Raw genomic sequence first — 17868 nt, 5'->3', positions numbered from 1 at the left:
ATGGAAAATTACAACAACCTTTTGTGCCCCTTTGCCCTTTAAACAAATTAAGTTTTTGCTAGCCTCTGGAATCTCAAGCCAACCATTGTGCTTTATTAAAAATGAATGTGGTAGCAAACAGACTGCAGGGGAAAGCAACATTTGAAGCATTTTTAGCAACTGTAGATTAGCTGATCCTGCTGATCCTAAATCAAGATTTAATGGCACTTTCAAGAATTTAGGCTGTTTGCAATACAAGCTGTTTGTATTACAAACAGATGTTGTGCCTCACTACACATTTTCAGATCATCACCCAGTTAACAACAACCCGTGGAGCTGTTTGCCTTTTTTATTAAGTAGTTCCGATGACTCTCATACATTATTATTAACCATAAATACAGTACATTATCAATTTCTAATACAGTACATAAAATATATTGACAAGGCAAACAACCAATTTCTACTGTAGTTCTTTGGTTCAAAGTGCTCTGCTGCATCATTTCAGTTTGGCAGTGCAGATAAAACCGGATTAATTTGTAGAAGACACGTGTGAAAATGACATGTAAATAATGCCCTGTAGATACATTGTATGTCCCTGTTGCTTCTGTTCCTGAGAAAGTCGAGTTGAATGTGGTGATCTTAGTGCAGAATGTCCACCAGCCGCTGATAGGTTTCTCTCTCTTGTTTCAAGCTGTGATGCTCTTCCACGTAGAGTTTTCCGTTCTGCACCACTCTCTCTCTCAGCTCGAGATCTGACAAGAGCCTCCGAGCTTCATGCAAAAATTCCTGGTCGGAACAAAAGCAAAACAAGTCTCATTTACTGTCTGATGCCACTTGAAGCTGGTCATGAAAGGTGCCAGGAGAAACATGTTTTTTAAGCAATTAAGACAATCCAAGACATAAGAACAAAGGCTCTGCACTGATAAGTAAATACTTCAAAAACACATTGCCAGAGGATGGAGATATTTGTGTCTCCAGAGCCAAATAGGACTTTCCAATAGACCTTCTTATTCCATCCTGTAATAGCTGCCACTTCTCATTTAATTATAGAGAAAGGAGAAACCAAATCAAGTTAATGCAAACATTTAAACAACACTACCCAACCAGCTGTCACAGGACAATAAGGATTTATTAATTATACATAAAAAATGAATAATGTTGCCATCACTGAGCATTGAATGACATGTAGGTTAGCCACAAAGCATCCTGAATCCTGGTTGCTCAACTGTTGGCCCATGAGACTGAGAGAAGCCTCCAACAAAAGGTAGCTAAAGTGCCTTAAAGTATTCCTACAGTGTGGCAGCCAAAATTTGCTGCCGCAGAGAGCCAATAGGCACACAAACTTTTAGGCACTGCCAGTCAGCAGGCCACTTCACTTAACTTCACTTCAGTCAAGGGATGTGATTATGTCTGAAGAGGCTCTTGGTTGGAAACAGCTCTTCTCTGTGGCCATATGAGAGTAATAAATCCTCAGCAACAGGATTAAAGCTCAACTTATGAGCAGCATGCTTATAATCACTTCACATTCACTTTTCCCCCCCTACTTGTTTGTTTCTTTTACACATTACTTGATACCTGTGCACGTGTACTAACATTGAAAGATGAAAAACTGACAGAATGATCGGAAATGAAATAGGATTTTGACAGGTGAAATAAAAGTAGATCAACCACAAGGAAAGTTTTTGGCTGAAAGACCAGTGCTCGCTGCCCATTAGTCCTGGCTGAGGTCGTGGTTTATCCAGCCCAAGTCGCTGCAACCATCTGTGAGAGCTTCCTCCTGGCAGATCAGCTGAGCACGTGACCCCCCTGGAGAGGACTTATCTCTACCGTTACGGCAACATCACGCTAGATGACAGCAGCATGCTCAATCCCTCTGTCAGTTAACCTATGTCATCCTGTCTTTGCATGGAACCTCATTAAATATCAGAATGAAGTGTTCTCAAGGGGGCTCTCTTTCCTGCTTGCTGCTACTCGTTGCATCACTATGTGATAATGGGATATCTTTGCTCCCTGAATGCTTCACTTTCTGAATCTAACCTGTCCACCTGAGAAAACATCAACTCTTTTAACATTATTTTACCTATGTTTGGAATTGAAATTACAAAATGTATCAATATGATGTAAAGTTGGAGTACTCTTTCTCAAAAGTTTCAAGGCTTCTAAAGATACATCCTGAGGCTGGGCTTCAATAATACGCAATTAGTAATCTTCGAGTCAGTGCAGGTCGCAGGTGTTAGCCGCAGAGGTATATGCAGTAGATTCTCTGTGCAGGCCCTCAACACAGTGTTAAAGCTTAACGGGGCTTAACGCATATGGTGACCTGGTCAGTGACTGTCACTATATACCTTAGGAGACGAGTACAACAGGCCAGTGAACTCATGCTGCACCACAGCTGAATTTCCTGGAATGTCCCTGGCCAGCACAGGTACCCCGAGGTCCATGGCCTATTGGAGCAGAAAGAACATTACCCATTCAAAAGTCACAAACACTGAGATTCGAAATAAGTACGGACAAAAGTTACTCACTCTTTATATTCTAATAAAAGAGATTAAAAAAGAAAAGCACCTGAGCTCCGTGAAAATTGTGCTGCTCAGCTCCTCTACACTTCGGTGCCGAGTTGAGTTCACTTACAGAATTAACAATCAGTATCGGCTAATACCTTCAGCAGGTTGTTGAGTGAAACATGTTAACATACTAATCAGACTTTAGGCCCACTGTGGGTTGTCTTAATCGACTGTGTTTAAAAGAGATTAAGTGGATTTGCAGGTTTTGCTCACTCAGGAATGGGAAGATTTGAGTCAAGCAATTAATTTGGGTAATTGTCCCTGAGGTGGTCAGATAACATTGTAGCAGGGATAAGGACTCCTGTAAATACTCACATCCGATAAATCGAGTTCTCATTCCCTTAATGTTAATGTGCACCACAATGCAGGAGCAACAGAACGATAAATTGAATTTAACAGTATCCATGTCGAAGGCACGACACGGTGTCCTACAATTACCCATGAGCCCTGAAGATGTTTACCTCCAAGATCGCTGCTGACATGCCCTCTGAGATTGAGCTGTTGACCATGGCGAAGCACCTTTTCATGGCAGCGTGAAGCTCCTGTTGGCTCCTCTCCTGGGCCAGGAAGACCCCTGCTGTTCTGCAGACGCAATGGCAAAGCTCAGTTCTGCGTGACTCAGGGTTCACAGAGGCATGAATGATTCTGAGCAGCAGTGACACGCTCAGGGCAGGAAACATGGCTACATGCACAGAGTGTGCAGGTAAAGTCCTAACCGGAGAGGGCAGCTTCCTGCCGCACAGATCGCTGTTGCGGTGAAGGCCCCCGGCGAAAAAACTGAAAGCCAAGACTAGAGAGCAGCGTGACAGGAAAAGAAAGGATCTTGATGCTCCCCTCAAATCGGCATTCTGTTCAGATTATGCTAAAATAAATGTAAGCAATCATTTGTTGTACCACATGGGATGAATACAAGGTAGATCAATCATCAAATTTGTTATAGGAGCAAGATCTTGGAAATTAATCTGTCAGATCTTAAATTTGCTTTTATGAGACGTGCAATTGATTAAAAAAATTCAACAAAATAAAACAGATGGTTTACCTTTGAACAACAGCTTCCAATTCGACAGTAAACACAGGATCAATCTGAAAGATTAAAAATTACAAAGACGCGTGAAACCCCTTATCTGAGCACTGATCTCATCAAGGACGGCAACAATGACTTAATCAGGAGGACAAAATAAACAATGACGCAAAATTCATAATTTCTATTCAGAGCAAATCATTATCTGCAAATCCTGTATTTTCAGAGATTGGGGTCAGGATGGGGTGGGTGAACAATCTGATTAATTGCAATGTGGGATTTGCCTGCATTAGCTTGCCCACAGAAAAATCAAAGCATAGTAATTTAGGTCAAAGATGCTACGAAGCAGGATCCTTCGTTTTTCTTCTCTGTCTGTCATTTTATAGCTCGTGGAATTTCTAAATTGAATCTGCTTTGCAGCAAATGTGCATTAAAATCAAAGAATTTGAACTGAGAACATTTTTTGTATCCTGCTGTAATCTGGGATTAAGCAGACATTGTAGAACCAGCGGGGGATAGATCACGATAAAGGCTGCATTAACAATCACAAATGATTTAAGCACAGATTCTCTGCTGTCCCGCAGTGAGTCAACAGAAAACAGAGGGGAGGGACTTCAGTAGTCAGAAGGGGAGGGCAGATGTTACGCCAATGTTTTTGCTTGTCCAAGTGAATCTGTCATATTTTCCCTTTTCTGAGATAATAACGACGCTCTCTTTTCCTCTGCTACATAATTTCTTGTTTTAAAGCAACTCACATTGTGCATTCTGCTACTGTGTCAGATCTATCATTATATATCATTATATTTTCACAGTAAGCTTTCAGTTCGTTTTCTTTCATTGTGGTAGAAAGTATGCTGCAGATCGTGTTCCTTGAAAAAAGCCCAGTTACCGGGCAGTGAGATGTGTCATCGCTCGCAAACTGACCTGAATTTCACTCTTAATGACAGATGCTGTGCAGCCAGACCACTTACTACTTTCATGAATTAGCTGTGGATTCATGGTGCAGCATGACAGCCCAAACCAAACACGTCTCAATCTAACTTCTGTCTTGTGTTTATTTAATTTTTTTACAGTATCCTCATTAATGTCAAGCAATGTTTACGTTTTGTTATCTGTGGAATCCTGAATCTATCAAGGGCGGTAATCTGACAGTCATAAAAAATACAAGTTTATCATGAGAATAATATATGGCTTTTCATTTCTCAGATGAACAAACAAACTAACACGCTTCCACTGTGATTCAGGGGTGTTGAGATGAATCACGCGTCTCCCCTTCCACTGAACAATTTCATCAAACAGCAAGAAAGCCGAGCAGAGCAAGACGCTTCAGTACATGTCTAATTGAGTTGTTTACGAGCAAAACTAAAGCAGAACATGCCTCTTGCCTGACTCCGCTGTTTGATGCTACACTAGAATACGGTTCGATGATGTCATATCAAAGCAAGTCAAAGGTCGAGAGGAGATGAAGACAAACATACAGCGAAATCAGCGAGTGGGAAATTGGAAATAAAATCAGGGAAAACACACAAGAGCTGTAAGAGCACTGAGGCGGCTGCTGCTGCTGCTGCTGCCCAGGATATGACTTCTTTCTGCAGAACAGCATAAAAGTGCAATCAGTAAAAAAAACTTACAGTAAATGTAAAGGCTGATTTATGAATATCATAAATCATGGCAGGCTGTAAGAGTTAAATTGATTTTTCTTCCAGCTACTAGACTTGTGCAGTCAGTGTATGTGCAGTTAATGTCTTCCAGGATGACACATAGGAAAGAAGCATGATGTTGTGTGACAGGGCTAACTGCTTTCTACCAGCACACGTCCAGATACATGCCCATCCATGTGTATTAAAATGAGGTAGCTCTGCACAGGTCACTAGACAAACGTGAGTGCTAATCTGGGGTATGAAATGCATCAGTAGACCACACACTACAGCTGCTGCTGCTGACCCCCCGCCCTGTGTTTAGAACACTGCCATTTCCTCCCGGCGATGACTGTTAATTCCAGCTAAACAGCTAGAGCCAGTATCTCTGCTACATCCAATTAGAGGCATCCTGTATTCCCAGGGCAGGTTTCGAGGTAATTTAACCGTACAAAGAGTCACAGTACAGAAGGAGAACACATGGCGAGTATGAAAATAAACATACTGACTTTCTGTATAATTGGTACATACCTTTGGCCCAATAATGATCAGCACATTCAGTGGATTCTCACAGTGCCACTCTATAAGACACACAATGTAAATGGTGATGTAAACAAAAACAACCTTAGCATGAAAAACAAATTAACAGAGGCAGCTTTCTTATTTGTTATTACAGCATATATTTGTCCCTCTTCCGTGAAAATCAAGCTTTAACGTCAAGATGTTTTGCCTTGTATAGGATATCATTTTTTTTTTAATTGAAATATGTATTTAATGTTACTGGCTGAGTATTTCCATCTTAACACTGAAGTGAACAAATACCATTCTGAAACCAAAATAGAACAGCATTCAGTTAAGCTCAGACGTTCGCCATGGCCCAACAGTCAAATGAAGTCCAATCAAGCTGCAACAAATGGCACACACTCATAGATATCGGTCTTCAGCTAGATCCAATAATTATTACCTTGGAAATTGGTGAAAGAAAAAAAAAGGCCTTTATCTTAATTTCAAAAGTAGTCGCTCCACACACTAAATGATATTGGTTCTCCCATGACCAATACTGGATCCTTCCAGTATTTTTTTGTAATCCTGCTGAATAAAAAACTAATAAATGCAGATGAAAATATAACCTTCTTGCCAGAGTTAACAAACCAATCCTGTCAACTTGCAGCTGGGGCTCAGGAGCTGGATGACGCTCCTCAACTACAGGTGAGCTGTGAGGGTGGCAAGACAGTGAACAGGGGCAGGGCCATATCATTTTTTCAAACTTTGGAGAAATTTTATATTGAGGAATAAAGAGTAGTTTCAGGGGCTCTAACAACCTCCTGGAGGGCAACTATCTTGTTTGCACAGTGCAATTCAATTCAAATGAAGGCCATGTGACAATCCACACATCTCTATCTGGATAATACATTCATACAGTATAGTTTAACGCCCTCTACCATAAATGTGTTATTAAAGCCAAATAAAAAGATGATCATTGGCAATAGATCGGAGATTGGAATAGATCATCAGAAAAAAATATGACAAACCAAACAATAAAAACAGGTCTCAACTAGAAAGTGTGTCTTTGTGGGGGCGCAGAATAAGCTGTCAGAAGAATCTCATAGCTCTATCACATACATTTTCAATGAGCTGAAAGTCAACCACAGAGCTCTAACATCATTCTTAAGTCATGAGGACACAGGCCACGACAAGAAGCCAGTGAGGAGGGCTGTGGGAGTCCACCTGACCCTGAGGTTGACAGAGGCGAAATAACATGTCTGCATGCCAGCCCTTCTTGCTGGCCTGCCTACAATATGTGTTCCAGCTTTTTTATTACCAGAACATATATAATTCCAATAGATTGATATTCCTAGGTCTCATTTGGTGACTATGGGTGACTGGGCCTTTGTTGTTAAAGCTCAGAAGCTGTGGAACAGTTTACCCACTGAGATCTGAAAAGCAACATCAAAACATCTTTAAAATGTCCTCCTTTTATGAATATTTGACATTTACTGCGTTTCTTCTTTTGTTTGTAGCTTCATTTTATACCCTACTGTTGCATGAACTGATTATCTTTCTCATTCTATGTAAATTAAGTTTATTATTATTATCTCTTATTTTTTGTACAAAAAGACTTACATGGTTTACCTGAAAATACCTTCACCAGATAGAGGGGGTCCTTGACTCTTCTGAGGCCACAGACCAAGAGGAAGACACGCAGCTCATCCGCATGCTCAGTGCTTACACCTGGAGAGACGCCAGACACAAAGAAAGACAGCACCACAATATCAAAACACTGCATAATGAACATCCCAAGTACATCGGCATATAATGAAAGCAATACATCACCCAAGGTCATGAGGAAAGTAAGACAGTGGTGACTAATGTGCTCCCACAATTCTCTGATCAGAGCTGTAACACTCAGGAGGGCAATAGTCTGCTGAAAACATTGGAAAGTTGCCGCATAATCAGAGTGTAACACAGCATCATAACTACAGAGCCAGAGTATTTGCTCACTGAGCAGACCTAGATTAAAATGAGATAACCCCGTGCCATGCTAAAAACATCAAATATTTTTCAGAACCTTACTTTAATTGAGAGGCCAGGCCACTAAATCAACTCTCTTCCCAGCCCATCCAACTTTCAGGATCAATCCGAAGATTAGTCGTAAACTGGCTGCAATACAAATGTGATCACTTCCAGTTTCTACTGTGGACTGCATTTGACTTTTTAGAGGCAGAGAATATGAGCTGGGAGCCTCATGAAAGAGCCCTGCTCTGGGGTGATAGCAGCAGACACTGGACTTAGCAATGAGCAAATCCTCTAATGAACTTTAAAGAGATAATTACTTCTCACCGTACCTGATAGGCAGGGTTCGTATAGGAGGTGGGCTGAGTTACATTCACAGCTACTTGTGGTGAGTGGAGTGAGCAGGGAGACTAGTTGTTTTAAAGGGTGCCAATTTCTGGAAGTGATTATCCATGAGTCCTTAAACAAAGAGGTGTAACCCTGATTTAAACGTCCACCAAAATGGAGATTACCAGTCATTCAAGTTGCTTTGTGAGGCTGGACTTGGGCACAGTAGTGTTTGGAGATAAATATCTGTACCAAGTTCCATGGAAATCTATTAAAGACTGCAAGATATCAGTCCCAGTCCCAAACAAGACGAGTTAAGATAACACACATATCCCATAAAAAGGTTACTGGTGAACGCAGCGACAAAAGAATATTTATTTTATTTAATCAGTCTCAAAGCTTTAATGCTAAATTCTTTACAACTGAAAAGACAATCCCGGATTAATGTCATTTTAAGCGAAGTTGGTGTCAAGCAACACTTAAGATGTATAAGAATATTTTAATATTAAAGGGTTACAAGAGAAGTTTAATCTGAGATTCCTGACCTTTGATGTCTGACAATGAGCCAGACAGATAAATCATGATGGCAGAGATTGTATTGCTCTTAATAGCTAAGCTGGCAAAGCTGTGGTGAACCACAATTTGAGGGTAAAAACAGCTGAGGGGGGTCGGGGGTGGTGACAGTGGGGTGTTGTCTTAGACGAACCAAGAAACAAAACATTTTAGAAATAATACCACAGACAGACACCGGCACGTGCTTAAAGCACAGTGACACTCGAGTGAAATCCCCTGCTGCCAGATAAGTCCAGATCAGGAGGCTGAGGCAGCTCTTTTAATGCTATTAAAGTGCATCTTCCAATGTCAGCATGGAGTCTGGGCATTGACCCCGATGTGAAGCGGATCGTCAAAAAACCACTTCGTCTGTGGGACGCATCAAACTTCCTTGCATTGATTTGCAGGATGTGAGAGGTCGTCAGCTAAGGTAAACACAAGTGTCACTACCTCACAACAAGAAGCAGGAATATAATGGAGGATCGCTGGAATCATACCAGAGCACAGACCTGTCAAAGTGAACAAGAAATTCAAAGAAACAAACAAAGTCTTTGGATGTGAAACACAATTCATCTTTCCTCAGGGGAGAAAAACAAATTGTACAAATCATCAGTTGTGCCAGCAGCTATCTCTCTGCTCTCTTTCTGTGCCGTTCTGTGAATTCAATGAAAAACACACTTTTGTTCGTTGGCCTTTGATTTCAGAAGGACATTCTGAAAAATCCCCCGATGCTTTAATCAGGATGTGTGCGTGTGTCTGTGTATATGTCTGTGCATGGATGTGGGAGCATATATCTATCTGAACAGCTTCTCTTAATCTGCCTGGTGGCACAGGATGACAGAGAGACTGGAGTCTGCAGGGTGTAGACAAAATAACATCGGCAAAGGGGACACAATCACATATACTAACTCAATTATAAAAGTGAGATTCTGTCTAAACTCTACAGCGATTTCAGAGTTTGTGCACAAATTGCCGGAGCCTGAAGTCTGACTTCTTTACTAAAATGTTTGAGTGATCATCTACCTGTATGAAGCCACGGCGGAGGAAATGCTCCAAAATTACACAGTGGGCTCCGGCAGGGAAGCAGCGTTTCTAGTCAGAAAAATACACATCAAGCTGCACAAACAAGTAACATTTGTGCTGCAGTTTCACTGTGGGCTGTGGATGTTGTTCAACTCGGTTATCACCACAACAGAGAAAATACGAGGCTTGAAGCTTATCTTCTTTAAATAGCAGGAAAGAAACAGCCAGGTCACATGAGAAGAGAGTGAGTCATTGTGTATGTTTGTGACTTATGATTAAAGAACTTGGAACTATGCCTCTTTTAGCTGAAAATACATGTCGTATTTGTCGCGCACAAAAGCTCTGTCGGGTTTTAATGTCCACAAGTTTTACTTTTTTGGTTCAATATAGAAACCCATTGAAGTGCATACCTCCATCAATGCTACAAAATCAGATACGATAAGAAATTAGAAATATAAAATAAAAACCGAAATGGACACAATCCTTAACAGTGAACACAAAGACTAAAGACTCATTAAGACAGTATTGTATAGTAACTCAAAATAGGCCAACTAGTAATGCTACGGATTAACAACAAATTAACAACAGCCGTTGAACAAATCCTTTCAAGAAATCTGAAAATATCATTGAAGTCAGCCCTCTAAATACGCCGGATTTTAATAAACTAAGATTGTTGGATTATTCCCTGAAAAAATCCCCTATGTTGCAATACAAAAACAAAATAAATCCCCCTGATTAACATCTGCACTAAAATGTAATGTGTTCTTCCCAGGCTCCTTCTCCATCAAGTTTAGTAGAATTTGGTTTAGTAGATTTTGCGTAATCTAATATCTAATAGGAGAGGCGGTGGTCTAGTGGCAGAAACTTGGACTATGGGCAGAGAAGGTCTCTGGTTCGTCTCTGGTTCGACTCCACGGAGAGACGACAAAAGACGAACCTGGATTGATCTGTCCAAAAATCCAAAAGTCTCTGATCTCCCTACCCTGTCTAGTGCCCCTGAGCAAGGCAACTTACTCCCCCAACATCTGCTCCCCGAGCGCCGTACATGTTCGCTCACTGCTCTGTGTGTCCTGCACCAGATGGGTCAAAAGCAGAGGTTAAATTTCCCTACCTGCATGAGTGTGCCTTTGCATGTCTTTGCATGTGTTTGGGACTAATAAATGCATCTTAATCTTAATCTTAATCTTACTAAGAAACAAATGAAGAATGACACTTAGTACAGTGCAGACCTCAGCCAAGGTCCAACAGTTCCCTTCAACTCGATCAAGCTGCACCAAACTGCACACACTGATGAATAAATCCCGGATCTGCCCCCTGGTTCAGATCTGCCCCAAAATTGAATGGGTTCTTCCCTGACCCATGCCCCATCCTTTCACCAAGTGTTATGGGAATCAATTCGGTTGTTTTTTGAATAATCTTGTTTACAAACAAACCAACCAACCAACAAACATAACCTCCTTAATGGGGGTATCACAAATCTGAAAATAGAAAACTATAAGAAGATAACTGGCATTTCTCTGAACACCTCACCTTTGCCCGTCCTTTGAATTTTAATAATCTATCTCTCACAGAGCTTCTTCACTCAACGCTTCATGTGTAATTTATTCAATATCAATCATCCGCGACCCAACACACACCCTGCTTGTTTCCAATGATCCTTCGGTGAGTCAAAGGATCGCTGCACTTTCTTCTCATGTATCCCCTTAACCTCACCTCACAGGGCACACAGCAGGGGCCACAAACAACATACACCAATCGGCTTACATGGACTGACAGCTTCTGGATCCCAGTGCTGAAGTTAGTGCCTCAGGAGGGTTCATGACACCCGGAGGATAATCACAGACACGTATACAGTAAAGTCACATATCTTCAATCATGTAGGAGGGTTGCTTTTCCTCTTTCATGTTCACTGCAGGATGTATTTTTATATAGTGTGTCACTGCGCCACAGCGCCACACAGAATACATCTATTCCACATCTTCGTTAAGGTCGCCTATAGACCTCATACTCAAGATTTTTATATGCTTATGTCCCGCCAGATGGAGGGGTGAAAAATGTAATCAATATGCACACAGATCTGGGAGGAGAGAAGACACACACATGGGATAGTGCCCCCTGCTGTGCTGGGAGTGTGTGTGAAGATTGGATGAGAGGCGACGGGAGAGAATGCAGGTTGCTGCAGGAGTCACTTCTGTCAGAATGCGTTTGATGTGTTTTCATAAACCTAAAACATGAGTGAAATTGCTGAGACTGCTTACCGAAAGTGACAAAGCAGGTAATCAAGGTCTTAAAGGAGCACATGTCAAATCGAATGGCTAAGTCCAGATCACCCATCAACAACGCCTTTAAGGTTTTATGAAATCATTTTTCATATGCAGGATCAGTTCTAATGAAAATTTGAAGTCAGAACTCTCTGGCTTGAGGTCACCTTCACTTGTCCCTTTTACATACAAACAATTCAAAATCTGGTGGAATGTGACCAGAAAAATACTAAATGGATGGAACTGCATCTAACCAGTGGTGTATAAAGTACTTGAAAGCCATAGTGTACTGTACTAAAAGTATTAAAAGATATCTTACCTGAAAGTGACTTTGATAAAAGTAAAAGTCACCCGTCAGAAAGTGACTTGAGTTAAAGTCCTAAAGTGGCTCATATTAAATCTACTTAAGTAGAGTAACAAAGTATTTGTACTTCGTTACTTCCCACCACTGCATCTAACCCACATCTTTGAGTGAAGAAAACCCCAAAATTCACAAATGCAGGAAGCGGCACGATGTTTACAGCCTGGAAAACAACTATGAGTCTGAATATAGTGCTTTCATCTGATAGTATTAGCCCCTTTTTCAAGTATAACAAATGGAGAAGTGTCTGTGGGCGATAAGTATTACTGGTACTGGTTGTGAGGCATAGTGACGAATGGCCCCAGGCTGGAGGGCTATTAATCAACTGCTCCTCTGTGCAGTCAAACAGTGCTTTGTATGAGCACGAATGTACCTGAGAGGGAAATCATCTCACAATTTTCCAATTTAAAGTCCGGGTTGTGTGTGGGGAGGATGCTCGGATGAGCTGTTGTGTTCATTTACTGGGGTATTCAAATGGGAGGTTGGATAAGGCTGGAAACTCATGGCCTCCCTGATCACCAGGCTGATGCAACTCACACAGCTGAGTAAATGTATGCTCACTGCTTGGAGCTTTTCAGGTTTGGGGAATATGAAGAGGAGATAAGGGGAGAGATGAAGGATGCAGTCTAGAATAAGGATATATATTAGATCGGATATACTCTTTACATGCAGAACAGTTACATGGGGCACTATATGTCTGATACCAGAATCCCTATTTTAAAAAGGGATCTTAAACTTCGCTATGCAGTTACCTCTCTGTTTTAATGCACGGATAAAAGTATCAAGCACCTGTTCCAGTAAGGCTGTCCCTGCTGTGATTAGATAGACAGCGATTACTTTGAGTCTGTCATGTTTACAAATTCTTACGCAAGACTGCCTCTGTCTTTTACTATAATGTTACATCCCAATAAAAATCTGTTCTTACGCAGCACACAAATATCCAGGTAAAAGACTATTTTTCTTTCATATGTACAACAAATATATATATGACAGCAATTTCACAATTTACTATCCCGTCAGTAAGGCAATGAAAACTAATGGAGAAAAAAAAAGAAGTGTATTACTTGCTTTCTCTGGATGATAAAGAAACCTCAGAAGAGTTTTCACTAGAAAAGATAGTAAACCTACAGATGTGTAAAGTGGTGCCTGGTAATCATCCCATGTTATCTAGACAACTGCTGCAATGACAACCTGCTGAAGTGGTGACAGTACCTGAGCTCCTCAAGAATTCTGTCCAGGAGAATTTGTCTGTCACGTACGTCTGGATACCTTTAAAATAAACACAGGGCACAGGGCTGTTAGCTTTTAATGTACAACAGTGATTCAATCCACAGTGAAATAAATAATCCAAGTGGCTTTTAATTTCAGAGGTATATAACCTGAATTGTTTTTGATTACCATGGCCTTAAGTTTATAGTGTAACCTCTTAAAACGTAAACTGCAGACACATCCTATAGTCCTCATAGGGTTTATTTGTATAAGGTGCAATCACTGACGTTTGTTTAAAAACCTCCAGTATGTGAAAAACAGAAGACGATTGAACAAGATCAGACTAATATTTTGTGCGGCCCATGTAAAAAAGCTCTTCAGTGTGATCACTATCTGGTGACAAGCTTGAGAAATAAGCTTCCACTGGCCGTGCAGCGGGCTCAGGGCTCTGCTCTAATCTATGAAGGGACACTATTTGCCAAACAAGGCTGCTGGTGGGAAGCAACACGGAAGAGTGATTTGGGCCGTCCTACATGCTGCGGTGGCCAATGGCAAAAGCGAATATGACGCCGTACAGCAGACAGTATGATAATGGAGGAAAAAATGTCAAAGCTGATTAATGTAACACTTCAGTAGAGAGTCAGGGATGCACATCATCAGGCGAGGATATTCATCCCGCAGAGCTTACCTTGGGGCTGGACATAGATTTTACTGCCCTGGGACAGCTTCAAAGAAAAAAACAGAGCATTAGAAAAGTCTGGATAAAACAAGCACTAAATATAAATGCACAAGTGTTTTTAAATCAATCAGTAATTACTTATATTGCTTCTATTTACAAATTAGATTTGATTATATCTTATTGTGTATTTTTCCTCTTTATGCCAGGAAATGGAAAGATCCACTTAATGCTCTTTGTGCGGCAATCGTACTTAATCGGAATCTTAACTTTAAAAGAGTCAGGAAAGCAGTTGCTAAGATAATGAGGGCACTGAAAAATAGATCACCGCAGAGGGAAAGGAAATTGACTGGGTGTTATCACACTGGATCCATCCCCTACGTGTGTTTTCTGTCACATTAGAAAGCGTAGCGATGCCTCTCAGTGCCTGTCCTGTCTGCCTGCTGTCAGCACTAAATGCTGCAGATAAAGCATGCCACTCGCCGCAATCTACTGCTCACGGCTGGAATCTTATCTGAAAATAAAGCATGGTAATAATGTTTTAATGCTCAGCTATTACGGGACAGGGCAGGATATTGTGTTTATATAAAAAACCCTTCTGTTATATTTATTGAAGCCGGCAGCCTCCTGCTGTCTGTCGATGTGCCTTAAAATGCGAACAAAAAAAACTTTTCCTCGCACTCTTGATTTTCATAAGGGCTGTGCAAGAAATAGGTCGATGTTTAGTTTATATGAAAATAGCATTCGTGGGTTTTGTTAGCTGCTAGGTTTGGAGGGTTAGGGTGCAGCAAAAGGCTGGAATATGCCGACAGGCACAAACACAATTCTGACAGTAAAATCTCAAGAAATGATCAATGACGGACATGAGAAACAAACTTCATCATGCATCAATGCTGATTACTTATAAACTAGTTAAGTTGATTTATTAAAATACAAAAGACCAGAATCATACCAAAGACATCTCTGCATCTTCTTTTAGTTTGTCAGTAAATGCAACGGCAAACCTAATAAAAAAAAGAAACTTTGTTTTCACCCACATAAAATCAAGAATTCCATTGCCAACAGTAAATGATCACTTTGACAAGCAATGACAGCAATAGAGACGAAGCATCGATGACACAAAAAAGTCTTGACACTGAACAGTTAAGCTTTGGATTGAAGGATTCAATTTTGATTGAAGGCACAGGACTTAAAAATTAATACAACAAGAATACAAAGAGTAAAACAAAGGGAATGTAGAGCAAAAAACAGTGGGGAGATATTCATTTGCAGGTATGTGAGGGTGCGTAAGGAAATGGGCCGAACGGCTCGGAGTGGTGACTGTATTTCCTGATTAAGGTTTGTGTGAGGAGGCACTAGCAGCAGGAGGTGCAAGGATTCAGATGTTTGAAGTGATTAGACCTTGATGTCTCCTTTTCTCCCAGAAGACAATTAGCCCCTTCGATTCACAAGATTGATGCTTAACCACCTATTTCCATCGCAACGATAGCAGCACACACCGGGATGTGACGTCAGGGCACAGGACAAGTCTGTCTGCAGATTAAGGTTTAAACGTATCAGTGTTAAACTAGGGAAGGAGAGAACACGCAGCCTGCACGGCTGGGGTTAGCTCCCATGTGCTCAGCCTCATTCTTTCATGCCAGTACTCCAGGCTCTTGTGAGGATCCAGTCTGTTTTTTAATATATATATATTCACAGATACACTAGTTAAGATTCAGATGCTTTGCAACAGATGAAATCTTTGTGGAAAATATAGCAGAAAATTCAAGAATACTAAATACTATTCCACATTTAAATAGGTAACATACTGTAGACAGTGCTTTATGACAATGACCCATTTATTCCAATTGGTCACAACTCTGACACAATCCTTTTTTTGTCTTGTAAATCTGCAAAAGGTTTGTGAGCATGTCTAAAAATTGCATTAATGAAATTAAAGGATGTCTCAATTTCTTTTGAACAATTTCAAGTGATATGTATAAATAAGTAGAGTAATAAAAAAAGCGCAAAAAAGTTGTCACATCTGCTGCCTGTCCAGATTCAATAAAAAAATGCAGTAGAGCTATGCCTATCTATTGATTGACTGGTAAAAATTGCAGATGTGGACATATATCGGTGTCGGAATTTGTGTTTGCCAATATTAAAACTTTTTTAATAATACTTCAGAAAAGTTGTGCGTTTATGTTTACATTTTATGTTTGATTCATATTCTGGATATTTGGTTGTATTTTGCTTTATAGTTATTTATAGAAGGGATTACAGTAACTTACTTAAAAAATATGTATATATATTGTCTGATATATTGGTATCAGATTTCTTTGACAATTCCCCAAAATCCATATGGGTCTTAGTACTAACAACTGAATAGTGTCCATTACTGATATAATAATTATATCCCAGGGGACATAACTTGTTCAAACAGGGATATGTCATCTTGTTAAAGCAGAACAAGAGCAGGTTGAACATACAAATGATGATCATCACATAACAGCTACCAGCCTGCACAGTAACATAACCATAACAAACGTTATTAGTTACACCTGTCTGCTGTAAAAACTGCTTCTTACACACTTTACAATCCCACCGTTAGTTTAATTAACGGCTTGATCAGTGGATCATGTTCCCCCTCACTGTAACCGGGAAGTGGTCTCATACAGTTTGTGGGATGTATTGAATAAAAGTGTAAGATTCCTGTGCTCAAGCTCCCTGAAAGGAGGCAGGTTAAAACAGTAGCTTTCAGCAGCATCACCTGGCTTTCAGCAGCACCTGCTCCATAACCACACGCTTCTGTTTCACTTTCACATCTTCATTTATGTCGGTTCCGCCAAAGACAACTCCGAAGGGTACCTGGATGTCTGGTGTGAAGGTTGGACATAAAACAGAAAGGCTCTCACATCTGTGGAACAGGTGGCTGTCAGCTTGTGACGGTGTTATTGCGTGGACAAAGGGACACGTATGTACAGCAGATAAGGAAATAGATCACACAGTGGGAAGTACGTTTACCCAGAAGAAGTCTAGCTGCCTTGAACAGGTGAATGGCCAGTGCAGCCTCAAATGGAGGATTCTGGGATACTAGGTTCGCCACCTCAGCAGGGGACTGAAATTCTGCTGCATCCCTGAGCTCACACGTGTGTCCTGCTGACTCTATGTAGGACCTACAGTGTGAAGAAACACGTCACTGTGAACAACAGGGGAAGTTCAGTTAAGTTGCAAACATTCAAATAACTTCATCTCAAAATCCTTGTTAACATTCGCTATTGATCTACTGCTTCTTGATCACACCACACAGTCAAAACTCCAGCTGACTTACTCGAGCCAGGAAAGTTACTGTGCTATTGCACAACTGCTTTATTTATAGGTCAACCCGGACAACACCTACACTGCGACTTCCTCTCACAGCCTAAACAACAACAGTTTCTGAAAGGCACACTGTCAATTACCTGATCCGCTCAGCTGTGGTGTGGTTCCCAGTTTGAGGGCTGAGGCAGGCTAGGAACAGTAATTTCATACCTCCACTAAAAGGCTGGTCTGTCGAGCATATACACCTATTTCACGCGAGGGCACTAAGCACACGTAGTGAGGCAGCGAGCGGAGCCTCGGTGCGCGCTGTCCTCGGCTCGTTACACCGGTAGATCACGTTTCCTGAACACATGCTGAAGTTACACGCAGCACTCAGATGCACCAGCGCTCTGCTAGGTTAGCGTAGCTTGACTGAGCAGCACGCTCCACATGTTTACACGTCCG

At 41.0% G+C, this 17868-nt stretch overlaps 1 protein-coding gene across 2 annotated transcripts; it reads right to left on the bottom strand.

The window, feature by feature from the left end:
• Window positions 1–73: 73 nt before the first annotated feature.
• glt1d1 (glycosyltransferase 1 domain containing 1) lies at window positions 74–17815 on the bottom strand. 2 transcript variants are annotated; one of them, XM_062383582.1, is made up of 12 exons: window positions 17565–17815; window positions 17122–17279; window positions 16874–16979; window positions 15077–15128; window positions 14137–14173; window positions 13452–13508; window positions 7335–7433; window positions 5733–5782; window positions 3583–3626; window positions 3005–3125; window positions 2325–2423; window positions 74–765 (listed from the first exon to the last, which is right to left on the bottom strand). In XM_062383582.1, the coding sequence occupies exons 1-12, from the start codon at window positions 17630–17632 to the stop codon at window positions 619–621; spliced, it is 1038 nt and encodes a 345-aa protein (XP_062239566.1). In that variant the 5' UTR covers window positions 17633–17815; the 3' UTR covers window positions 74–618. The 2 variants fall into 2 exon arrangements, with proteins under 2 accessions (XP_062239566.1, XP_062239575.1); XM_062383591.1 differs by having other exon boundaries at window positions 17128–17279; window positions 17565–17810.
• Between the last annotated feature and the right edge of the window lie 53 nt (window positions 17816–17868).

This window comes from Platichthys flesus, chromosome 3 (assembly GCF_949316205.1).
Source record: "Platichthys flesus chromosome 3, fPlaFle2.1, whole genome shotgun sequence".
Lineage (NCBI taxonomy): Eukaryota > Metazoa > Chordata > Actinopteri > Pleuronectiformes > Pleuronectidae > Platichthys > Platichthys flesus.
The sequence above is the reverse complement of the archived record's forward strand: the minus strand, read 5'-3'. Positions and strand labels throughout refer to the sequence as shown.

What these genes read in the sequence shown, in the direction of transcription:
- glt1d1 (XM_062383582.1), bottom strand. Translation starts at nt 17,632, where the DNA reads ATGAAATTACTGTTCCTAGCCTGCCTCAGCCCTCAAACTGGGAACCAC. An exon ending in TAGACTTCTTCTGGGTAAAC is followed by an intron (nt 16,980 to 17,121) that starts GTACTTCCCACT and finishes CCTTCACACCAG; the next exon opens with ACATCCAGGTACCCTTCGGA. An exon ending in TGATCATTATTGGGCCAAAG is followed by an intron (nt 3,627 to 5,732) that starts GTATGTACCAAT and finishes TTAATCTTTCAG; the next exon opens with ATTGATCCTGTGTTTACTGT.